This window comes from Varroa jacobsoni, unplaced genomic scaffold (assembly GCF_002532875.2).
Source record: "Varroa jacobsoni isolate VJ856 unplaced genomic scaffold, vjacob_1.0 scaffold_964, whole genome shotgun sequence".
Lineage (NCBI taxonomy): Eukaryota > Metazoa > Arthropoda > Arachnida > Mesostigmata > Varroidae > Varroa > Varroa jacobsoni.
In genome coordinates this window covers 76,913-102,737 of record NW_019213866.1, presented here as the reverse complement: position 1 = coordinate 102,737, position 25,825 = coordinate 76,913, and the positions used below count along the sequence as shown (strand labels likewise).

The following is a 25,825-nucleotide window of genomic DNA, read 5'->3' as shown; positions in this document are numbered from 1 at the left end:
ATAAGAATCAAGTATTATTGAAACAATATTTTACCTTTCTTATAACAATGATAATAACGCTTCTAAATCTAAGCAAATAGAGTTTTTATAAATTTCCCATGGAATACATGAGTGTTTGCTTCTAACAAAACTCAGTCATATATTAAGCAGATACGGGCGGCAAAATTGGCGCTATTATAATTATTCCTCTAAACGTTTTATGTCAATGCATATCGTGCGTGTATAAGACTGCCAGATATCTATCCATAAGTACATCACATAGCCGAGCACGTGCAACTTACGGCGTACGAGCTCAAGATGCGGCCCTCCACGATGTGTATATAATACATATAATGGCAATATGACGACAAGGTGCTTGCCGTTCTGTGCTTCTTCGGGCCACGTAGCTGTCTTTTCAGATGACATTCGTTTTTCCTTTCGACTCTGTCCGGCCCCATTGTCGATCAGAGCCTAAACTGTCGTGAAAAATGGATTTTCTGTCCTGTCATAATAGGACCCGGCAAAAATGTTCTATAGAACGATACGCACAGAGGAATCGCGAAAGTCGTTGCAAAACAGAAGGCCGAAAAAATTCTGTGCTTGGCCAAAAGCATAAACGCCGCCGATGTCAAAGTTAGCAGATGCGATTAGCAAACCCATAAAATAGAAACACCCGTATGAAAACGTTGGATGCTGGGTCTCAGGTACAGGCGTGGCCAAAGACTCAGCGATCGCGAAGGAAATGAACAGATATATCTATTTGTGGATCGAAGGCGTTTGCCGTTCGCGCTTTCAAGTGATGTTTCAATCACACGTCTCGTACAAGCAGTACGGAAGGTACCCAGAACGTAACGATAGGAAGACCAATAACAAATAATTCGTCAATAATTCAGATGCACATATACAATAGGCTATTATGTCCAAGAATCAATTAGAAAAAAACCTTTCCCATGCAGACCTAAAACAGCCCTGTTTTAGGCCACACGTGTTTCTCGTATGGTTCGCAGGGAGTTTTTTTTTCTTAGTAAAATTATTAATCGCAGCTAAGCTGTAATCGAACCAATTGGCTGCAATCAAATCCAGGGCATGAATCATAGAATAGATCAGCCAAGGAAATTCTATTAGTTGATGTAGGGTTAAACAGTATGAGAATTCGGCTACCTATCAAACGCTGTCATCTATAATATAGCAAAATGGTGCACCAACCGCATGCATCCGAATGTAATTACTTTAAATTAACTAATAGCCCGAATCTGTCAGATCTAGGAAACGTATTAATTCAATACAAATATATTCCCTCGCCGCCCTTACCAAGACACCAACACTGACCGCTATAAATAAATAGGTAATAGAAATATCGAAACATTACAGAGAGCCCTATTACTCTTAGAGCTTTTGCCCGAAAGTGGGCATCGGCAACGACGATACAACGCTGAAATTCTCCTCCGTGTTATATAATAATCACGTACAGGACTATTGCAGCTATAGCACTATACCGTCAAGGACATTTTTACAACGGCTAACGGCGGGGTGTCCGGTTAAATAGATACCGTTGAAGGTTATAATTGTAATGGAGCTTTCGCGAACTTTCGACACAAGGGTAGAATTTCTACAATGGAAAACCAAGTTAAGGAAAGCTCAAATGCGTATGTAACGAATAATGCTGCGCCTCGTGGAACACCTCCCGCTGGTTTTATAGAGCTCCAGCTAACTTTCTCTTCAGTGTGCTTATAAACAGAGTTAGAAGTTTGTTCGATAGCCTGCTTCCTTAACACTGAATACTCGTTTTTTTCGCGGCGCAAGAGGCTTTGTTTGATCGAGATACTACACCGATTTTTCTGACCAACCCTAAATTTATTTCCCGAAGTTCTATGCCAAAATCTTTGCAATATATTTAGCAGAAGTTAAAAATCTTCGTCGTAAATATCTAGTATCTGTTTTTGGTTTTGTTTTTCTAAGGGAAAAAGCCCCCCCGGCAGAGTCCGAAAGCACCTATATCACCTGAACAGTATTGAGCAAACAACTTCTATGATGAAATAAACACCTTTGAAAAAGAATAGTTAAGTTACAGGTCAAACTGGAACCCAGTTTGGTGATAATGATAGGATGGAGCTAGATATCTATATCTAATTTGCCAACCAACTGTCCGCCTATTGATTTAACAGCTCCAGCAGATGCGTCTGCGCATTTAACAAATCGCCACGGTACCATTGGGAACATCGCTGTCTTTTCCGGCTAGAACCATCGATCTCCTAGAACCATTAACGAGCCTTGGCTGCAAGAAAGTAGCTGCTAGAAAACAACATTTCCCATAGATTAATTTAGATTTAGGTATTTGAGTCCAAATCCTCTGACTCTAGGCTCAATAAGGAAAATGGTATACAGGAACTTATTTGACTGCGGTTTTACCACACTAGCAGAATGAAATTATCTATGGGTTTACATGGTTTTAACAATTTACGTGACTGCCAACTTAAACGTAATTTTGTAACAGATCAGATTATTTGGCGCACTGCAAAGTTCACCGATAATTTCCCACGGGAAGATGTTATTCGGAGTCTTTGTTGAACACGCCTATAACATCGTCATCGCTGCTCTTCCACGGAGTGCATCGTTCTGAATATGAACGGAGTTATCGAGGGGCTTTCTAATACACAAGACCGCTAAATCGCAGAAACGTATAAAGACCAGACTCCTTTGGAGGGTAATACAGATTGAAGATTTTTATTTACAAAGAATTCAAAGATAGTCCTAAAGCTGAACAATTCCGATCCAATTATGCAGCTTATATGCAGACTAAAGTTAAACTTGTCCATAACTGCACTGATTAGATGTCTTAAGTAGAACATAATCGCATAATAATGTTTGCCTAATATTCCAATGGAATATTTATGATAGGATCGAGTCACATACTTTTGCGTATAGGCGATTTTATGCTGAACCTTAAAGGCCCAGTTAAAGTTTTTGAAATGGACACAGGAAATACACTCCTACAGGACGTTAAGAGAATAATGTTGATCGTTGTGTAACAGCGGCAATTTGCCTGATAGTTTCAAATCGAGTTTAGGGAGCTCTGATTAATCGTCAGTTTAATAAGCTTTCTAATAAGCTTTCTAGGTTGGGATTCATAGTGAAACGTGGTCAAACACCGTGTAAATATTGAAACAGGTAAATTTTTCTTGTGGTGCTTTTGAACCAATGCTCAGTATAAGGCCAGGGTAGTAAGCCCTGTTGCTGTTCCTTTTGTAAACTCGTCTTGACCTGCGTTAAAATGTCATCGAAATGTTCAATCAACCGTTAATTTTCTTATACACGCTGTCAACTCGCCCCTAGTACGAATCAGCCTACGTCTATGCTAGATTTCCAACCTGGATCACCCTACGTACATTCCTAATTTTTGTATGCAAACGAGTTACCATTGCAGTATCACAACAGCCGATATGAAGTACTTTGCTGCAACTCATTGATCGTCGTGAGGGTTACATGCTCCCCGAGTGAGCGTAGCGGAGCTCGAACACGCAATGTCTCACTTGCAAAAAAAGCTTAACCTTTAAATTAGATTGAAGCAAGTTATCTATACCAAACAAAGACCGTAAAGGTCTGATTGACTTTATCAAACATTATAGGTGCACCCACAAGGTCTACTGATAAGCTACGATCGCTCGGTAGAGGGCTATACGATGAAATTACAGTACTGACTCTGCTAGCATAAACACGTTGAGAGTAAGCATATACTCGGGAAATGATAGGCAAAGCAGTCTAACTGTCCAGGACAATTTATCTGATACAAACTCATATAACGCACATATAGATGCTCATGTGGGCGAAGGATGCTGAAATGAACCTTGTCTCACTTGCTCATGATTATCCTGCCTTGACATATCTTGCCGTTATGCCGTTTTGTTTAGCCCAAAAACCCGGTGCACTTTATCTATGCAAATCCGACCTCGAACGGGTTGCGACCGAAAGTTCGCGGTGCATTTTTGTCGATAAACAAAAAGAAAAGCTTGGATCTATGCACTGATAGCAGTTTATAAAAGCAGCGGACACCTTCGTTTGCTTCTGGATTGCCGGGATGCGTTTGGGTAAATACATTTAGCGAGCAAAATGAAGAGTGAATAGTTTCTTGGATTGGCCAATCGCTCTAAGCACCTTTCTGATTGTATCAGACTGGCTTGGTCTGGAACAACTTCATGCAGATGGAACAGATACCATTCATGAGAATACAGAAGAGATATTCGGGTTGGAAGTTACGGCGATATATCTGACGCGATTTGAGGACAAAAAATAATTAAGCACATTCAAAGTGGTGCGTTCAAATTAGGAAACACCCTAGTGGGTCTCTTTATTGTAACGGGTCTACGTTCGTTTGCTGTGCCTGATAGCAGACGAAAGCTAGTTCCTCTAAGCAGCTCAAAATTACTTAAAAAGCCATTTGGTACATTTTAAATTTGTACGTAGAAACTAATTATCATTTGGCGGTATATCAATTGGCGTTTGGGTTGCCTAGGCAGGATCTAAGAGTTAGTCCTTTGAAAAGTTTCGGCGCATTTTTAGATTTTTTTTGTACTTGTCCTACATTTTGAGTCCTTGCGTTTTTAAGATTTGGCTTGCTAGCAGTCCAAAATTAAGTTCACCGGATCTCCTACGTTACCGAGTCTGTATCTAGCAATTGCGAGATTAATGAACGCTTGGTTACCACTAGGCTAAAAGTTATCTGTGGACGTGACTAGTACGTGGTTTAGGTCCTGAATTGAAGACATAATCACGATAAATAATAGTTATATGAAATAAATATGTAGCACAAGAACGCATAAAGAACATTTCCTCAACACTTTTGTTGCTGTTTAGATCGAGTTTTCGAAGTAGTTTATAAGGAGGGGCCGGAATTTGGATGCGGGGCTTTCTGCAGTTCCTCGTAACGAAAAGGATTCAGTTGGATTTCGTGAACGAAGAACGCAACCACAAGCGGGATAGCAATAACTTTGCTGCCGATGAAGTACGTTGACGTCAACTGTCGTCGATTCCGAATCCACAAGGGGGTTTTTACACCAGTGGCGAAAGTCTCATACCATCGACGTAGATATTGCCTGTACTCCCGTTTTAAATGGACTCAATGATTGATGCTAGAGAATCTAGAACTATACTAACTAATTAATTAATAACTATATTAAATATATATTATATTAAAGTCTAGGAAAAATATGCTAACTGAGAGGTATACACAAATATTCGCATTGTTCAACTAATAATAACGCAACTGTCCTAAAAAACTGAATATAGCTCTGACGATGAATTTTCCTATTTTTTTTTTTTTGTTATCGTATGGCCATAGTCGGCTGCGAGAATCTTATTTTGGCTTCTGTCTATTGCTCGTCAATGAGGGAGACGCGCTCTATGGTCGGAGGTTCATACGAAACCTATACGAAAGCAAATCTAAAAAGTTACCTGACTAGTTATAATTGAGGAAGATCAACTCATCAAAGAACTATTTATATGAAGGCCTAGGGTTTTGCGATTATCTGGGCAAGATTACACGTCAGACGCCACTCTGCTCGTCGTATATTTGATCCGTGTACATAATATGTAATACGTAAACCGTATCGTATATTTTTAGAATTTAGAATGTACCATACTCATATTGATTCCAAGTCAGATATCGAATCAACTGTCTATCCCAGATTGTATTAGTGGTTTTCCCTATTTCAAAATACCCCAAATGTTATCAGTATTATCTCTGTAGAATGATAGGTGCCATATGTCTACTCATCTAGATCGAAATTCTAAGTTCTTCTAAACCAATTTGATTCTACGAATGTTGGTGAAGGGTGGGACAGACAGGTCTGTAGCAGTTTTTTACCTTGTATGCACAATTTAACAAGAAAAAACCAAGAAAAAAACACTATCAATTAGCAGTTTGTTAGAATTTAACACCACGTTAGTCCGGTTATGCTTATTTTTTTTTTATATGATATTGCACTACTGCGATGGTCACAGTACGCTGCATGTAGCATCAACTATAAATTGTTATTATTGAAATTAATTATTTTAGAAGTGTACGGTTTTTCCATAGTTGATTAAATGGAATTGATACTCATCGAAGGTTCCAACCATTTTAGCTGGAATTACAATAACAAACATACGCACACAGATACCTTTGTTATTGAATAGCCGCTTTCCTATGTAGGAGCAATTTTACACATATTCGTTTCCTAGCTTGTCGTGTTGAACGCATGCAGGATAAGGAGACAAATTCTAACTAACATTCTATCATAGTAATCGTCACAGTAGCTATATAATAAAGCTTTATCTGTGATGTTTTAATTTGACTTTATCGTGACTTTTGGTCCAGTCATAAGTTAAACTTTAGCATTTTACTGTCCCGTTCAATTTCTATTGCACAGTATGGAAACAGGAAGCGTATGCAGGATTAGCCAGCTCGTTTTAGATTGGAGTGGAAACGAAGTATCCAATAGTCTCGGCATCGAGAGAGATAGAATGGTCAAAGGAGGAAAATATTCTATAGGCTTTGAAGAAACCATTATTATAATGTGCACTAGTATGATGCGGTACAGCCACTTATCTCCCAAGCCACGCCGATTGATAGACATGAGTGGGCGGATCGTGTCGCATTGGGTCAGATTTAACGACGACCCCATAGCGGACCCCCAATGGGAAGCCCTGTTATTATCAGGCGGCAATCAACTGGACAGCCAACGGTCAATGGCGAAAGCAGCAGTATCGACGGCTTCCGGTGCCAAGCGGCAGCGGCGGCCATTTGGAGCACGGGGGGATATGGCTCAAACAGAAGTCTTTGTCAGAAGAAGAAGTTCGCTTATCCCTTCGCTTCATGCAAAAGTCACATTTCTGTATCTTTCCTGTCGCTGGTGTCATCGTTGTTACTGTCTGCGTTCGTGTAAATTTATCTGTGGCTATGGCTGTGTATCAAAAACTGTTTCCCCCTCACGCCACAGGCGACGTCGGTGACGTCGGTTATTTTCGGTGATCCATCGAAATGTCCGACCGGTCTTCGAAGGAACAAGTTCGCGGGCGCGCGACGAAAACTCACCAAGGACGAAGTCGACTCTCCATTCACTCCTCTCCAGCGGAATGCCCCTGAAGAGTAATATGCCCCTATAAAATGCGTTTGGAGGTCCCAAAATAGAGCACCGGTTGCAACACACCACAGCAAATATGAAGGCAAGTTCTAGTGACTATTTAAGCCGTAGTATACTATAGCCTCTAGCTTCCATATCGTTTCTTTTTTTTCTAAACGTGTTTTGTTATCTCCTAACGGTCTTAACTATGCCAACCGGAGTATACACCTGGTCAAATGGCTGATTAAAATCTACGGCAAAAAAAAAGGCTTTATCAACTGGAGTTAGCGACTGGCTGAAAATAGCCGGTGTGCCTGTACAATTGTGTTCACAATGTCGCCGCGCGTCTAGTGTATACTCTGTTGGATAGATTGCTTCAGCAAATTATGAACTGTTAGATAGTGCTTTTGGCTTCTAGTATTAAATTATTAAGATATTCGGTACACGAAAAAGGATTCAATATGAAGCTGTGTTTTCATTTTTACCTTCTCAACTTGCGTGACCTTTCTTCACAACGGCGCACTATCTACAACGACTGCGTGAATGCTGACTGTAACTCAACTATAGGCCTTTATGTGCGTCGTCGCTTTGGCTGCCGTTGGCGTGCATGGCGGTCTTGTTGCCTCAGTCGGTTCATCGTCCCAATTCCGCTCCGAGGACGGACTCGGTAACTACAATTTCGGATATGATGAAGCGCACCCCACCGGTGGTTCGTTCCGTCGTGAGTCTGGCAGTGTTGCAGGAATCAAGGCCGGTTCCTACGGACTCCGGGACATTGATGGACGTGTCCGTGTTGTAAACTATGTGGCCGATGGAGCCGGATTCCGCGCTGCCATCAACACAAATGAACCAGGAACCGCGCCCTCCCTTTCTGCTGCCGCTGCCTACAACGCCGCTCCCGTCGTCGCTAAAGCTGCTGTTGCCCCTGTTGTTGCTGCCGCCGCCACCTATGCAACTCCCGTAGCTGCCGCCGCCGCTCCAACTGTGGCTGCCTATGCGCACCCGGCCCCCGTTATGGCCCCGCTTGCCGCCCCCGTCGCCGCTGCCAAGGCAACTTCATACTCGACGGCCGTCAACCATGGAACTGTCCATGCCGCCCCCGTCGCCGCGGTAGCTCCCGCTGTTGCCGCCTACGCCCACCACCACGTTGCTGCTCCTGCTGTAGCCCATTACAGCGCTGGCCCAGCTGTCACCCACTACGCCGCTGCCCCCGCTGTGGCTCACTACATTAGTGCTCGCCAAGCTAAAGTCGTCGTCTAAATGAAACACGTTAAAAACAAATTATACGTCTGAATGAATGGGTATGAAAGAGACGGGGTAGAGAAAACATGAATAAGGAGGGACGACTGTAGGCGATGACGAGTACGTGAGAAATCTTTGTTTCATCAAAAATCATCTATCTATTGTGTACGGATTATAAATACGACAGGAACACTAGCCAGAACAGAGGAAAACTGCGGATTAAATAATAGAAACGATAAGCGCCATCAGTCATCGAAATCATGAATTCGTTATTAACTATAACGTGTTATATGATAAAAGAAAAAATGAATTAAAGGTATTCTGTGTTTGATAAGTACTTCGCTATGGCAAGGCTACTGGACGAGCGTAGTTCACTGAAGGGGTTTTCACTTGTTGGTTGCGTTTTGTACGAGAGAAAGGACACATGTGCCTTCTTCTCCAGCAAGGCCAAATCAGGAAACAAGCTTGTTCTTAAAAACTAATAAAATCAAGAAACTATTCTCTTGCGCGAACAGTCCAGTCCATTGTTTATGAATATGACACTGAGATACACCGTCAAAGATTGTTTTCCAGCCACTAGTTTGTGATAGCTGATAGGATCTGCGCGTCAGAAGCATCCACAAAAATTTAAGAAATTACGTCATTATTCAAAAAGTACGATTAGTTTTCGATAGAAAAGGAAGAATTTAATGTACCCCTACCTTTTGAAGATCTTAAAAATAAACCGGACCAAGATCTGCAGTTGTTAAAGATGTCGAGTGCATGTCTTGTGCTAGAAGGGGCCAGCTGTCATCTGAAAATCGAAGCTTAGTAACAGTATCACATTTAGAATTCGAAACATTTATGTAGATATTAAATTTTCGTGTCTTTTCTACGCGCTAGGGGCAAACAAACGAGTAAGGATATGTCGTAAGGCAATGTCCTTTGTTATTTGGAGATATCTTGTAATAGATGCTTAGCTGGTCGTAGTGGCACGATTGATAAAAGCTCTATGTGTCTTGTTCTGAAAGGGAAAGTCAATATAGTCTGAATTCGCATTAACTACACCGTCACGAAAGACGTACAAATGGAAATATTTCAAGTAGTCAGTACTGAGATTTAGTACAAATAACAAATGTATGTAAGTAATACATCGTTTCTACTAGAATAATTTAGCTGTTTAACTTGAGAGGTGGCTTAATTGGAGGCATGCCTAATTTTGACCTGACTTGTGTGCGAATTGAGACACATAACTACTTTTCAAGTTACTACAGCGCTGTTTTATTTGCCGTTAGTGTAACTTATAGCCACTTTATTTGTTATGCAATCGCTACTTTGGGTATGAGCGCTTACGTAACTAACAGTTCCATTACCTCTATGTATCTACCGTCCTAACGAGTAGCTCATTTTACTGAGCAAGTAAATCTACACTATGAACCAATGCATCACCGCTGGGCCTAAATTATCTCGGGATCTCGTCCGTTTTGTATACTCAAAATACCGGTAAGGTATCTAGTCATGCTAATACAAAGAAGTTAACAATCTGGCCAGACGGAATAAATTAATGGGGCTTATTTACGTCCGCTCCATGGCGGTGTCAAGATCGTGTCTCATCTCGGACGTCAACGAAACTATCAATCTAACTACTACTTCCCGTTGATAACAAACTTCCGTTCCTTGTCCTGATTAATGCCACCTCTAAAAAAGCATTGTTGTTCTGAGAAGCGCCTTAGGGCAATATCAAAGAAACAACTAAATACCTTACAGCTTTACAAAAACAATTAACAAAAACTTCCTCCTTAATAGTAACCAGCCGCTTTTCATTCGAGTCAGCTGAAACGTCCGGTACAAGGAATGTACATATAAGCCATGCCACCTCACAGAAGTCTAGACGGCTTAGAAATATCGTACGTCACCCGAAGACTATTATCATCATAAGTTTATAGGTAGGTACTACTCCTTCTATAACAGTATTCTATTCCACAGTGGCAAAGTTACATGCGACATACTGCCAACACATCGTCAACGCTGTCTAAGTCATAAGTTTGTACCCTAATACTTAAGAATTTGCCAGGATTTTGTGCTCGCTCTAATTCTTGGTATTGATTATTATGTGAGATTACCTACTGATAAAGTGGTTTGACGCCCGCCGCAATACGGGGGAGACAATGCGATACCATGATTCTTGAAATGCACTTACAATAAATAAAAACTAACGTTAATCTATTGAAGTAACTTCGTTTTTATATACAGCGGCCTTCTTGCTAGACAAAAAAGTAATGCCACTAGTCGCTACTTGAATTGCCTTTAAACGTCTGAGTTAGAGGCTTAGTTTAGTTAGAGTTAGAGAGAGAGAGAGAGAGAGAGAGAGTATTTTGTTGAACTGTGTAGGGGTCAATAAATTAACCACTTCGGGCAGGCTTACTCAATATGTAACTATCGACAGCTGTTTGAGGTTGTACAGTGATAGGCAATATTATGCCATCGTAGCCAATGTTGCTTCGTGGAAAAACACGTTTATTAATGTTTTTGTTAGTAGAGAGTTTGACTAATGCAATTTACGTACAATCAGGTCCACCAAAATATAAGATCAATCTTAAGTGGGCCGAGTGTGAGGCCCAGCGTCCTTGGTTGGACCTATTCCTGTCGAAAGCACTGCTCACTAGTTCTCAATTCTTCTGTCAAGGTTCACTCCGAATCAGCCCCGATCTTAAGTTAACATAACGCTACAGGCTGATAGGACAGAGCACCTAGTGCTCGGATCATCAGGCCGGAGTCAATTCTTTTTTTTGGTCAAGTTCTGCACCTCCCTAGTTCCTTGCACAAAAGTGCGACCCCCGTGCGACGCCGTGCTAAAGCGAATCTAACGTCGTCTACCATGTTGCTCGTAACTTTACGAGCCGTTCTCATTTCTTTTAAATCTGCTTTGACAGTATTTCAGTATGCAGTGCAATTCAGCGCTGCATATTAGAAATGATATACTTTATTGCCACTCTCGAAGAAAAAGAGGTACTGCCTTCGACTCTTCTTACCATATTCGCAGGGCTTTTCCATCTGCCTTATCTGTCGGATCCTGTTAGGTCCAGTAATCTTCATGACCCCTATAGTTTCAGATTATGTAAACACAGGTACCCCCAACAACTCAAATGGCTCTAGTATCGCTGTGAAAAGCAATTTTTTTCGGGCTATGGATGTTTGCCGACATTCTGGAAATTTCCGTGGTTGCTGTAGTCGCCGTCGACGGTTCGCTTGCTAGGGTGTGTTCTTCTCATTGTGTGAATGGGTTCGGTTCCCAGGTCGTTCACCGTTTTACCGCTAACTGTACTCCTTTCCCATCCCGAGCGCGAAGGACAGGAACTTCGTAGAGGCCAAAGATTTCCCATGTTCTTTCATTTGCATGAAGATCTTTTCATGCAGATTAAGATCTATTTTTCTAGAGAAGGATCAAAGTCCGGTTTGTTCTCCTTCGAAGTTTCTCTATCGTCCCAGCTTGAACTGTAACAGCGAAACCATTTTCATAGGCAACAAAATCCACCTCTAAAGAAAGATTGCTTAACCTCAACACCACATAATATGCCAGAATTTGCAGAAGAGGGTTCCCATGCTGCCGTAGATAACGTTCTTCTTACACTGACTACCAGAATCTGAGACCAGAATGAATAGGCACAAAATAATTTTTCCTCTATACATTGAAATTGGGTAAGCGGTACCACATGCCCGTTTAATTGTAACTAAAGTGCTATCCAACTACAAATATTCATACTTGTCTTGCACTGAGCACTGTCTGAGAATATATAGCCACCAACGCGGGCAGCAACTTTAACCTGACACACATACATGTTTAGTTTGAACAAATTGATTTATAAAAAACGGGAAAAATAAACGCAGTACGTTATAAAAAGCGCATAAGTTAATCGAGTTATTCAGTTTCTACATTTCGAAAATATGTCAGTCGCTAAATACTGGAAAGATAGAATAGGTTTATTCTATGCCCCAGTTCGTGCTGTTTTTTTTTTTTTTTGAAAATGCCGCTAACTGATATTTAATCTTCATAAACTAAATAGATAAAATGTAATATTAAACCTTAAATTTAAAAAGCTCTGTGTAAAATTCTATTCGTAGATAGTAAGCCGATACGGATAAACACTGACTATTGCAGGGGAAATGCGACACGCCGAACGCTATTCAACACAGTCTTCTCTCCAGCTCAGCCATTAAGTCTTCGCTTTAAAATATATATAATTTATAATATACAATTTTCTCTGCAGCAGCAGTTGTAGCTTCGTTCTTTTCAAGAACCACTTGTAAGGCCTTGAGGATTCAGAGGGAATAAGGACGAAAATACCATTATTTTTACACTAATATGGAAAAGTTGCGTGAGAACGGTTGTGCTAAAGTCTGTTCGTCATCGTCATTTTAGTGGTTTACAGATGAAATTATTGATAAAAAGATAAAACAGTACAATACATTAGAATAGAACATTATTGCGCTAATAAAAGCGTTAAAATTGAGTTTACCACTTCAGTATGAATATATGAATTAGGGCCGTGTTTGCCACTGAAGTAAGGAAAAAGACTCGATCAGACCTTCAGTGACAGATTCGTTTACCAACCATATCTATATAGTTATGGAAACATTTCATATGCTTGGCCCACTGTTGACACCTAATTTTGAGGTATCGAACATAAGATATACAGATTTAGTCAACCTAAATTGCAAACATGCGTTTCGGACGTGAACCCGAATGTACCGAGACACTTATTTACAGGTTAAATGACTCGCTGTGATTTTTGAGATTATCGGTTCATTCAAATATATATATCGGATGTTTCATAAAATCAAATAAGATGAACTTAAACTCTCCTAGACCTTCACAACAAAACTGAAGTTACTATAGGAAAAACAATGTTTAGAGGGGAATCAAGCTTCGAACTTTGAGAATCCTAACGGTGTTTTGCCAAGTTTATATAGTTTCTGCATAGTTTCGAATTCGGGACATTTTGTAAGCTCCGAATATGAATAGATACTTGTCAAAACTTAATGAAACATATATAGAAATACTATAGAATAACCGTGATTAAAATACACTGGGGTTCATCTCTGTTACGAAACGCAGATGCGACATTACCACACAGTGTCCAGCTTCATGAATCATCTTCTATACTATTCCAGCCACAATCACTATTGATAGTTCGCCGAATGACTTCTTCATCCGAAGAGGATCTGCACTACGGGACCGAAGATTCCTTCACAAACGATCCGCATATGGTCCTATAAATTCTAGTTAAACATAATAATAGAGTTAATTATATTAATAAGCGATATAGCTACTAATTCTAAGGATGAGAAGAAAAAGAAACCTACATCAATATTCAACTAACTTTCTTGAACTTGTTTTGTTAACATACTTCACCAAAATGATCTTGAATAGAACAGACCAGACCTCAGTAAAATTTATAAGCTATACGAAGTATCCGCTGTGTCGCGCCTTTTACATACAGTTTCGTTTAATTAAAGTACTTTAGTCCACCCTATTGCGTGTTCGAATCGAAGGGGTCATCAACGATAGGTTTCTTTTATTTATCAGCATGCATAAATTACCATAGAAGTTTGAAAAAGGTCATTGCGGAGTACTAGGTTCATGTGAACTACAACCCGCGACTAAAAGACGCTGCTTCGTCATAGATCTGAACGACAATGAAAGCAGGCGCAAGGATTAGAACGTATTCTATCCTAATAGGTAACTTTGAACTTCTGCTTCTGAATCGTCAAAAAACTGAGATGGTGATGTAATTATGAATAAAGCTACTAGATAAAGCTAAATAAATTCGAAAACTTCACACGTTCTGCTGGCTAACACGAGGCCAGTATGTCTGAGAGTGTGGCTTACGACAAGCACTAAATCCGCTACTGGGAATGGGAATAATTTTTTCGTGTGTATAGATCCTTGAAGAAGATCCATAAATTTCACCCAGATTCGGGGTGGTGCCTTCGTACGTTAGACCTGACGTCATGTCAACTGTAAAACTACAAATAAAAAAAATATGTATATATTGAAGAGTTACAAAAAAAAAAAATCGAATTCTGCTAAGATGTGTACAAATCTGCTTTGACGTATACATATTCTACGAGGTGTAGTCTGTACAATGTTCTGTACACTGTCATCAATCTGTACAAATGTTTAATATTTTCATCTTTCTCGAGTGTGAATTAAAAATCACTTATTCGTTAGTGGGCTCTAAACATACGACCACGCTTGTCAAAGATAATAAGGGGGTTCCTTCCGCCAAGTTCGAGAGTAACTCCGCACAAGCTGTCATAATCAGCTGGGCGACCTATAAATCAGCAATGAGATGAAGAACAGGCATATTATGGTAAGACGATCTATATATGGTAAGATATATGGTAAAGCGATCGGGACATCTATTGATCGGTTTCATTCTATTCTATTACAGGACCAAAAGTCGATGGTGCCCACTCTTACTGTTTTTTTACCATTATAGACAGATCCTTTTCATGGTTTTTGGCAGAGGAACATTGACTGCTGAAAACTCAAGCACAGTGTGTAGTATCGAAATGTGCGGGTATTGTCCTAAGGTTTCCAGCAACTGTCGTACAAAGCGCAAACACGACCTCACTGTCAAGCTTCATGCGGAAGTTACTCCTTTCTGAGGAGACGCCTATTTTTCCTAGCGAATGTACTTATAGTTAACTAGTCTGTAAGTCTACTTTTGGCTACTCTTGGTACATTTTTGTGAACAGACTCCAATAGAACCATCGAGTGAGACATTGTCGATTCGCGGAGGGTATCTGATCGCATCGCCTGCTATTTTTCTAAACGCCGGAACAACATTCAAGACTCCGGGACGAAATCCAGTTTCCGAGTTGTCATAGCTAGCTTAACGATACAACAAAGACCAGCCTCCAGGATGAGCGTTAGATGATTAAAACACCATCAGTGGAACGTTCCACTATATGGCCGAAGGGCAAAATTAGTTAGCATATTTTCATTGGTCCGTCTGTTGGGTACGAGATGTGAGAGAAAATCATAGTAAACAGTAATTTTTTTGTACAAGTCGACCGTTCAATTTAATAGTCACCCAGCTCTGCCGGGCATTGTAATGAGCTATGGCAAAGTGGTCAATTAACGACTGCATTATATTAGTTCAGCGTGGGGCCATATGTGAGACATTGATGCTAATGATAGAAGTTGTAAATGAAATCAACGACGAGTACGGCTACGCATCTGGGTCTGGAACATGGCGCCTGCGAAATGGGTGGGCGCATTCGCAGGTCTCCACTACTATGCAGCCATTTAGAAAAACCCGAAGGGATGTTACTCCTGCAGTCCATTAAAGGTTCTGCAACTGCTATAGACAATGACATACATCCATTATCGATTCTTAATCTAAATAAAGATTTTACAAATCCCTGGACAGTTGTGGGGCAAATCGAACACCAAAGCTAACGCTTAAACACCAACTACACGAATTAATTCTAGCGAAAAAAGCGGAAGTGGAATGATTTGCCCGACGTCGATAGGTTTTTTTCGAGTGTAGCTAAATAAAGATCCATCTACGTGAAAGGTTCATAGCTAAAAGGCATCAAATCTACTGCTGTCTGCGTGGCTTGATATGGATGAGGCGAAAAAACTACACCCATTGAACATAATCAGCAACACCCCGTGCCGTTCAAAAAAAGACCAGCGTTAGACTTCTAGCGGTTGTCTTCTATCAGCGCACAAATTAGTTCGGTGTGTGATTACGTAATTCGTTGGTAAACGATTTTAGGTACAAGTACAATAGGTACCTGTTCCCGATGCCATTTTGAATTTTTGCTAAGAGATTTCTCTTTAAGGAACGAGATTAACAAGTGCTATCATTTGTATTGTTCGACCACCCAGTAGTATTCATGCTCATGTAATTAAAGTGTATATAATATAACCAGAAAAAAAGTACGTAACTAATGCGCAGGTATTAATTATATGTGATGAAATAAAAAGGTAAAAATTATCCCTTTCTACACTGTAGCAACAAATCGAGTGTGATACCTTAAGAAAATTGACTGAGTATTCATTTTGTTCGTATCTATGATTAGTAATTAATTAATTTACTAGTTAAATCTTGCCGCCGTTATCTATGGGAAGCTAGAAGAACTCATATTTCCGGTCCTTACCTATGGGTATAATAACGCCGTGGGTCTTTCCTGCCCAGTCGGCGAAGTAGCGGAACACGCTCACTGCATGGGTCAGTACTAACTTGGCTGTCGCGTAATTGTCCAAGGGTTCAAGGATCTATAATGACTTTGGATGCGCTAAATTTTCGACCACAGGATCGTATTCAACTTAAGAGACGCCCTCTAAAATTGTTGCAACTGTCTCAGAATACGTATCTGCAGCAGAGGGATGATAAATGCGCCATAGGTTGATTATTCGGGTTAAACATACGTTTCAAGATGGCATCGATAATAGCAATTGTTATAGGGAAAAACCATTTATGAAAAGCGTCGTTTATCAGACTTAGATGAGGAAACTGCCGTTATAATGAAAAATTTAAATTATCGCTTATCTATCGTGTACCGTAGTAACAAGATTACGATAATTTATACAGCAGCGTAAGCATTAAATATATGTTTGTTACTATCTAAACGTATAACTATTACGGTATTCACTTTTTGAGTCAAAAAGCGACAATTGTTTGTGTCTTGTAACTAACAAGTTTGCCTTGCATGTAGCACAAGGCAAAACGCAAATTGTCCTAAGACATCCTAGTCCTGCCTAGACGCTATCTAAGCGGTGGATAGTAAAATTATAATAAAGAACGCTATTTACACCAAGAGTATCGAGTAGATCACATAAATAACTTTCCTCTTGCGGATGCATCCATTGTTCTCCATGGTAAGCCTCGGTCAATGTCGGCCTGTGCATAATCGAAAACGAGAGTAACAACAGTCATTTTTGAAGAACGGCTATGAGCAAAAAATATAATTACGTATAATATTATTCCCATTATAGAAACTCATCATTAATACAAAATCCAGATTCGGTGTCCGGTGTTTCGGAAAGTTGTCTAAAAAAATAGAAAAATAATGTTAGTGTCGTAGCCTCATCTGGCAGACTCTTGACGGTTTCATGTAACATGTATTTATATCCATGGGCTAACAACTGATGCGCTCCTCAGTGCCTGAATTTGCTATTGCAAATTTCTTGCCGCTAAAATGGCGTCCACAAACTCATTGCTAATGAAGCACGTTAATATACCCGTATACAGGCACGTACATTGAAAGGCTTAGGTCTCTGGCCTGAATTTTCAACGGCTCGCATAAGCAAACGCCTAGTTAATAACTCTTGTTCTAGTATCGGACCTTAGCTTTAGCTCTAAACACCTATGAAATAAATATAGACGATACGATTTTCTATTTACAAATAGACATCTAGTGATTTAAAACCTGTCTAAATCTATCTAAAACCACGTTTAGCAAACTAAAAAAATTCCAGCATAAGACGCAAGTTACCGTTTGCACCCATCGAAAAATCAAAAGCTGGTTTATTAACGGTTAGTAAAATGGAGCAAAACAGTACACTTATTATTATAGAGCTTAATTGAGTATGTCTTCAACGTCCATTCGGGATGTATATTAGTCAGCTACACTATTCGTACTTAATTTGATTCTGTGACACGCAAAAATCTCCATTCTTAAAAAAAAAATGTTGGTAATTTCGGCGCGAGAAGCCTTCCTAAGTGGTAACTTTCTGTGCAATGCATTTGCTCGAACAGTTTTTGGTCAAGCACAGATTGAAGGCCATCGAGGTTCACAGCTGAGGGCAACACCGAGTCGAAAGCGATGTATATATATATGCGTTTATCTAAAATCTTATGTCAGCCCGACTCGATCAAGTCGAGTATGAACAGCAGCGGAGCACTGAAAAAAAATACGATTAAGTAATGGAAAATGAGCACCCCAGCTCAACAGAGCTGTCACTGGACGGTTTCCAGATACCATAGACATTTACGTTTTATACCGAATTTATCTTTTTACTAACGATGATTTGTTATTAACGACTGCGAATCGAAGTTGTTGTTCCAACGTATGACCACTAATTTTGACAGTTCAATCGTTTAGATAATGGAGCATGTTATTTCCTCCTTTGTAAGGCTCGTGCCGGTGATTTTTCCTTTATGTTAAAGATATTGAAGTTTATCTATGTCAAGTCAGAAGCTTTGCTTTCCTGATTCTTGGTGCCTCGCCGGCAAAACAGGTGCTTCTATCTGTACAAGATCGATATCAAGTAATCCCCGTAGTCACCTAGGTGCCCTACTGCAATATAAGGACAAGGTACAGACACCAGATGTTCATAGCGACATCAATCCGTTCCAATTATTATCAGTCGGCTGTAACAAGTGAACATCGAAGATAAGAAGCAATACTTACGCGCTAGCAGTGATAATGATTAGTTTATCTTCAATTACTACGATTCCAGCTCCGCCCTGTTAAGCAGAAATCGGCCCTACTAGCGAACACCGTATCGTTCCTGTAAATAACGTCTAACGTAATACGGTTAAATCGTAAACAAAACGAAGTTCTTTCTTGCTAGATCACATTGAGTTTTCGATCTATCTAATACACATGACTTTGTTGTCTGTGTGAGCAACGTAAAGGTCGTGTTAGTAAGTAGACATATTCAATCATTGCTTTCGGCATTGGTGAGCAGGGGGCGAGAATGACAAAAAAAAAAAACGTTTTACTCTAATAGTACTTAAATGACACGTTTATTTAAGTAGCACCAGTATCGGATGATCACAATTGGTGTGTCCGCGGAAAGTCGTCTGCGATATGCTTATTCACACTGACGATCACTTCGGTTGTGCTTTATTAAGGCAGTCCGGTATAGTCATTTGAATCGACGAAAGGCAAGAGTCTGTCCTGTAAGTTATAGCCTATTTATGTTACCTTTTCAAATAGTTGAAATGGAGATAAGATGTCTGGAGATACTAACAATTCTCACCTGAACCAAAAGGTTCTGCCAGGCGAAACAGCGGGTCACAACTATACGGCCTATATATAGTCGAATTGAAAACATCGCTTCTGAACTATCCGTCGAAACAATGAGCGTAACTCGATGTTCTATTGGTTTCTATACCTCTCAATCAAAATCGAATCGAATCCCCCGACGTATATCCGGATTTATCCCTATTAGCCCCTATTCAACATTCTGCACTGCACCATAATGGGAGCATCGACTGACCCGGTTACTATGTTTACGTTATAGACTGGCATTTGCGTTGGATTCTACGCTGATTGATAAGTAATTAGCACAATTTAGAAATTCAGTCGAAAAATTTCGGCTAATCTGTCGCAGCCCGTGTATGATGTAAATATCGAACGACGCTTTTGTTTGTTATTGTGCGCTTCAACGTAATGCCACGACGCAGCAACGCATAAGCGCTACGCATCTACACTAGTTATTACGTATCGCGCCGCTCACACCAATTGAACCTCATAATCACATGCCTCAATTTCAGAGAAACCATGAAAAAAATGTAGAAGCACAAAATGTCACTCGAAGAGCTTAACACAGCGGACGAGTATCCACAAAAACGGCCCCATAGTCGACATCAGCAGCTATATTATTTAGGTGATTTCAGGGACGTTGAGCTTTAGACGAAGTCAGAACAGTGAGCTAGATTAATATCGCATGCTAGCACTTTTGAACACATTTATTCTTTGATCACACGATTAAATATCCGTGTTTATTCTCAATCTTCCAGACACAGCTTTGGATATTGTTTCTATACTCGATACATTTATTGCAAATTACATAACAATAGTCGATTAGTTCTCTATAGCGGTACAAAGACAAACATTTGAGAAGATTGGCAACTCACACGATACAGCGGTCAGGAGCTAGATGCGTATATGCAGTCGATCCTTCCGCATGCTTATATCTTGGCAAAGCAGAGAGAATTCTGGAACCTAAAAGAAGCTTTTACAGTGGATAGCGCTAATATCCCAGTTGTCGTTCAATCGTACGTCATGGATATCTGCAACAATAACCCTTTTTAGCTGTCTAGAAATGGCTCGACTCTGATGTTACTGTGTTATCTTCAGAACTCTTTGTTGGTTTGACTATTTCAGGACAATTGCCACTACCAAGGAATAAACAATACTATTTTTTCACCTTCATAAATATCTCTAATAGTCGGAAATTCTGAGAACACATAACCGTCGACCACCCCTATATTCGAAACTTTACATAAAACGCGACGTGCGTGATTTTCTGATCGAGTACAGTCATCTATCGAAAAGCCCATTCCGGTGAAAGTAGAACAACGTCTCACTTTTCTATGACTTGTATATTGTTTAAATTTACTGAACAGCCTAAAAATGCGCAGTCCGTCAGATTAAAGGCCATATGACAACCATAAGGCTACATTATGAGGGAAATCACAGTTTACAAATTTAGTGGCACGGTAACGGAAAAACGCACGCTATACCTTACCGATTATCGCGATCAGCTTGTGTATTATGCTCATGTTGAAACAACATTCCAAAGTCAAGCGCTGGAGTCCAGTCGTCCATGGTCAGCACATCGGAAACCCTATATCTCGTTAACGGCTGTCTAGGTAGAGGAACGCTGACAACCCTTTTAGTATCTGTCAGTCTTTTAGCCGGTCTTCCAACGCCGACGGTTCGCCAGTTGTCTTCACGGGACTTCGCCTTCATGGCCTGGGCTACCCTGCTTCCTTCGCACATACCCAGTAAGTAGAACGTATCCGAGTGGGTCTGAAGGCTGGTGATAAACTCTAAATCGCGTTGAAGATGACTTGACGAGGCAGGACCCGATGTCTGAGCTTGTTGCTCGTCATTGTTATCATACATGAGACGTAAAAGTGTGTTTGTGAGGTTCTACCAATGTTTAAGCGACGAAAACCGTGTATGGTACATGAGGGCGTACAGAAAAGCACGATAGGTTTCAAACTGGAAACAAGCAAACCGGATAGTTTTCAGCAGTACTTGCTCTATGCTCCTTCCAGAAATTTTTATACATTCTCAAACTTCAGCTTCTACAAAAGATGTGGACGAACGAGCGATAGACGTTAACACTAGGACATGCGCACTTTGCATACGAAAACTCTCGAAAACGATCTGTATTTGCTATCATAATTGATAGGGCTGAACATTGTTAACGATATTAGTTTAAAGTCGACTCTACCGAAGGTTTCTGGAGAACAGTATGAACGCTGCAGTAGACACGGAATTTTTGAATAAGAGCTTGCCTTCCTCATTGGAGACACACAGAAACGTAGAAGACTAACTTTAAAGATTATTATTAGTGATTTAGGTTAATGTATTATAACTTTGGTTGATGTAATCGAAATCAATAAGGAAGCCGATCAATAAGGAAATCGACTTCGTTGATATCAACACCTAATAAACTTCATTGATTTCTGTGATGAAGTGGTAGTGAAAGATGACTACCTATTTGCGTCACCGACTAGTTTGTATTTTCGTCCGATGTGTTGTTTTTTGAAGCAGTTAAGTATAAACGCCGATTGAAACAAATCGGTAATACATTGTAATATTGTGCCTCAAAGTGAACTGACGACTACAAAACTTCGCGGCGGGATACACTCTTCGGTAAGAAGATTCCAATCGCTTTCAGTAGAGTAATTTGGTTTACGTACGCGCTGCTTTTCCACAGAAGGGGGTCTCCCCGTTATGATATATTATGTTTGTAACACACAGAGCCACGTGACGTGTAAGGTCAAACTAAAAAAAAAGTCTGCCAGATAGCTGCGTGCTGAAAGCGCACATACAGTTTGTCCCTACATACATTGGTAGCCACAGCTGGATGATCATTACGACATTCTAACCTCGATGCAGCTTCTCATCTGGGAGTGATGACAAAACCGATTTCGATATTGAGCCGAGGTCAATGCGTACTAGATTATGGGTCAGACAAATTTCGCCGTCGGTCCTTATATAGCCTGTTTTGAGGCGGCCTTGTTCTTTCTACTTTCATGAATGAGACGGAAAGACAAAGATGACACCATGAAACTTTGGTCCATCTCGGATTTACTCCTCAGTGAAACGTGTATTAAAATGTGTATATCATACAGATTAGTGTTACGGTGAGCATCAGCATGTGCACATAAATAAAAATCTGATTATGATCGATTATAGAGAACCCGATTCATTTACCACGACGACAGTTACGCAGGACCAATGTTCTGGCTTTGTTGGCGACACTGAGAATTCAATAAAACAAGTAGAGAACTAAGTAACTAGTAGTTGAATTAGAAACTGTTTTTGTCAAACTACATTAACTCTACGATACTGATATATTCCACCATGAGTCTCGTTTGAGTTTTTGGTCTCTGGCCTTCCACAACAGCACTTCGTAAAATATACCTTTATCTCAAATAGATATATGGATGTATATATATACATGTTTGAAGCGTTCGCAGAACGTTCCTTGTTTGTGCCACCTGTGTATTTTGACTTGAGACAAGTTATGTAATAGATAGAACGAACGTTGTTCGTGGGGTCGCCCGAGCACGGTGTACGGAGGATGGCTGAGCCAGTGTCCTGCAAGCAGTCGACTGAACCGCCAATTGCAAGAATGACACAAACCAGCCAACTTACCTCGACTGGTTGGTAACGCTAGCCACACCGACTTCAGCGTTTCGTTGTTGAACAGGCAGCATCAAAATAACCCAAAAATATGTCCAGACGTGAGTCATACGAATCTATGTCAGTAGTATATAAGTAAGTGACTCCCTTCTAGTTATTCGAATCGAATCAGGCATATGTAATGCATGGTTCGTTTTTCGTGCATAAATCTCGCTTGAGCTTGCTACTGTAGACCCGAATATAGGCTGAAGTTTCAAGTGTATTTCCTTACTGGTGCGACACTGCTGGGTTTTCAATTTCTGGCCGAAAGGGACTATGGCAACCGGGCGCACGAACGAACAGATACCCCGGGGCGACCAATCTATCGAGAGCAACTGAATCGAAAGTTTATTCAAACACACAAATATTTTACACTTTATTTGTTGTTATTACATGCCCTTCGTATAGCTTCCGTTATTATATACCTAAAATTTCTGAAGAAATAAACCACATCTACAGAGTAGCATTTTTTTTTTCAGTCGTACTGCATAAATGCATCGTTGTAAGATAGCTTCACCAAGATAGCCAATTTGACGACAAGTGTTTTTCTCTAAATGTATTCTCATAGTGTGATCATTTAGTAAGTAGTTCCTAGCTCTGCGTTAGCTTAAAGATGGTTTCTAGTGAGATGTGCCGGACCATTCGTCACAACGATATAAACATCGTTCTCGACAATCTCCTAAACGCCCCTGAAGAGTTGATTGCCGAAGGCCTGCATTATACTGCAAGACCGAAAACAAAGCTATCGTATTGCTACATGGGAGCTGGGATTCAGCGCTACTTGACAGGAAAAACTTGACGAGAATCTACTTGGACATTATCAGGTTTTGGAGAGCAGCTTAACCGATCAAATATCGCCATATTCAACGTTCATGATACTTAACTTGGTCAGTGATTGGCTTCTTTGCTTTGCACAAATCGTATGATAACGTAGCATTTGCACGCCCCGTTTACGGTTTATCAAATTTGAGGCACTACGTGCAACGCGTTTTGGTGGGTCACTAACCTTGCTATTACAGGTCAAGTAGTGCGGTCGTTTTTAGGTATTGCGTCACTGCAAGAGCGAGAGGAACCGTGACCAACTTATCTTTTCTCGTTTTGCCAGATGATAGCCACGATCCCTCGTGGTAATTATACAACAGCGTCATAGCGTTATTGGTGACGAATGCTTGAGTGACGAGAAACTTAAGATTCACTAGAAAAACAAGGTGGATACCCTAATTATCTAAATTCATTACCGAGATTACAGTTTCAAAGTCGGTGGCTTTCCGAGTCATGCGAAATTTTGCTTAGCTGGTTCGACGGAGTTCAAGGCAAAAAAAAAACGTAGAAAGAAACCTCTATTAGAATAAACAATGGCAGTAACAAAGCGTTTACGAGTCGAATCTCATTCTAACAAAAGCAACCTACACTAACTTTGCGTCGAGAGAACAACGTAAGTGTAATCTCGTCGTCGACGCCGATATAGGCGAGACAGTCACCTTCTATCAATTTAAACAAAAAGGGAACACTGTGGATGGCCAAACAAAAGCATAACTTTACGCAAATAAAGCATTCTTTTTTTTGGTTGCTAAGCGGTGTACTTTTTTTTTCGAAAAAAAAAGTCGCCTTCGGATCAAATAAGCGAGCAGAGCAGAAATTTCAGACTGAAAACTCTACCATGAAATCTATTCTCACCGATGCGCTAGATCAGGACATACGGTTCACAACATACTGAACGGCTGCGCCGTAAAGACTATCATGCTTTCGGGCATACAAGAAAAGCCAGTCCGAGAAGGGTTTGTAGTTTTAACAGGCCAACTAGAACAGGGCCAATTTACGAATGCGACTTCTGTGAACTTAATATCTACGATGAGTCCCACCAAGTTCTACTGCTGAGTACACTCACCTATGATACCAGCATTATGTTCAATAGTGATACACTGTCCTGCGGTGGCACGCTCAGCTTCGCAAGTCATGGCATCGATCCGATGATGATGACGGTCTATACCTATAATTACGAAGTCACTGTGTTCGCGATCCTTGCGTGTTTCGTGAAGATAGCAATCGCGCCCTTCGCAAAGTAAAGTACCACGACATTTCAGCTATGATCTAGAGTTTGCGCGTCGTAACGGTCGTTAGAACCGCGGGCAGTAACCAATGGGTTCTTGAAATTTATGAACGTCTATGGCATTGCTACAGTATTTAGTGTGCCCGCACGTGCAAACCCAAGGCTTTTAAAGTAAAAATTGTTGGAGCTAAAAGGCATCAAGTTAGAAAGCTGGGGAACTTTTTTGGCGAAGTCTGCAATTGATTCTACGGCAGCTAATAAACAACAGGCAAGGTAGTTGTTGCTGATAAATTCGATCGCATCTCAGTAGTGAGTTGTAAGAAGCACTTTATCACTTTCCTTGGTAGATGCATTGCTTTCATAGAAATAGAAAGCGTTTTACGTACTCACTCCATCGTGCAGGACGTGATCCTGGACGCCGGTGTGCAGGAAACCTCTCCTGAACTTTATCCTTGATTGGCCAAAAACTTCTGATCAGTTACAGTAAAACTTAATCAAGTTAAGCGATAAGGAACATTTACATTTAATTAGAGCTTACTCAGAACTGTAAGTATGCTGGAAACGTCATAAAGCCAAAAGCTGTCGACCTCGTTAATACAATGTTTTCTTTTGAACAGCATCTTTTGACTCACACATTTTTTTAAACATATACGTTCTTTTCGTTGGTATAAAGGTACATCAAATCACAGCTGGGTGATGATACGGAAATGGTATCGATTTAATGCAAAGACAAAGCAACAAATCTAATCTACAATTCTTGCTTGATTACAATTTTTAATGTGGGATATTCACCAGGCCTAATTAA

The 25,825-nt window shown here is 40.4% G+C and overlaps 2 protein-coding genes and 1 long non-coding RNA gene across 15 annotated transcripts; 1 reads left to right on the top strand and 2 right to left on the bottom strand.

Annotated features, from left to right (window-relative positions):
- Positions 1 to 5,456: 5,456 nt before the first annotated feature.
- Positions 5,457 to 7,651, bottom strand: LOC111265370 (uncharacterized). Its single transcript, XR_002683438.2, has 2 exons — positions 7,562 to 7,651; positions 5,457 to 7,095 (listed from the first exon to the last, which is right to left on the bottom strand). It is a non-coding gene; the product is annotated as an uncharacterized LOC111265370 (long non-coding RNA).
- LOC111265369 (uncharacterized) lies at positions 7,097 to 8,830 on the top strand. Its single transcript, XM_022841966.1, has 2 exons — positions 7,097 to 7,179; positions 7,644 to 8,830. The coding sequence occupies exons 1-2, from the start codon at positions 7,174 to 7,176 to the stop codon at positions 8,334 to 8,336; spliced, it is 699 nt and encodes a 232-aa protein (XP_022697701.1). The 5' UTR covers positions 7,097 to 7,173; the 3' UTR covers positions 8,337 to 8,830.
- A 100-nt stretch (positions 8,831 to 8,930) lies between these two features.
- On the bottom strand, positions 8,931 to 22,990 carry LOC111265371 (uncharacterized). 13 transcript variants are annotated; one of them, XR_015313044.1, is made up of 6 exons: positions 19,294 to 20,168; positions 18,729 to 18,841; positions 17,128 to 17,215; positions 16,473 to 16,688; positions 13,426 to 13,577; positions 8,931 to 11,792 (listed from the first exon to the last, which is right to left on the bottom strand). XR_015313044.1 is itself a non-coding variant. In XM_086970469.1 (4 exons), the coding sequence occupies exons 2-3, from the start codon at positions 21,174 to 21,176 to the stop codon at positions 20,329 to 20,331; spliced, it is 390 nt and encodes a 129-aa protein (XP_086826595.1). In that variant the 5' UTR covers positions 21,177 to 21,275; positions 22,944 to 22,990; the 3' UTR covers positions 19,037 to 19,220; positions 20,183 to 20,328. The 13 variants fall into 13 exon arrangements, 4 of the variants coding, with proteins under 4 accessions (XP_086826595.1, XP_086826596.1, XP_086826594.1 ...); XR_015313046.1 differs by having other exon boundaries at positions 8,931 to 9,124; XR_015313047.1 differs by having other exon boundaries at positions 8,931 to 9,111.
- Positions 22,991 to 25,825: the final 2,835 nt, after the last annotated feature.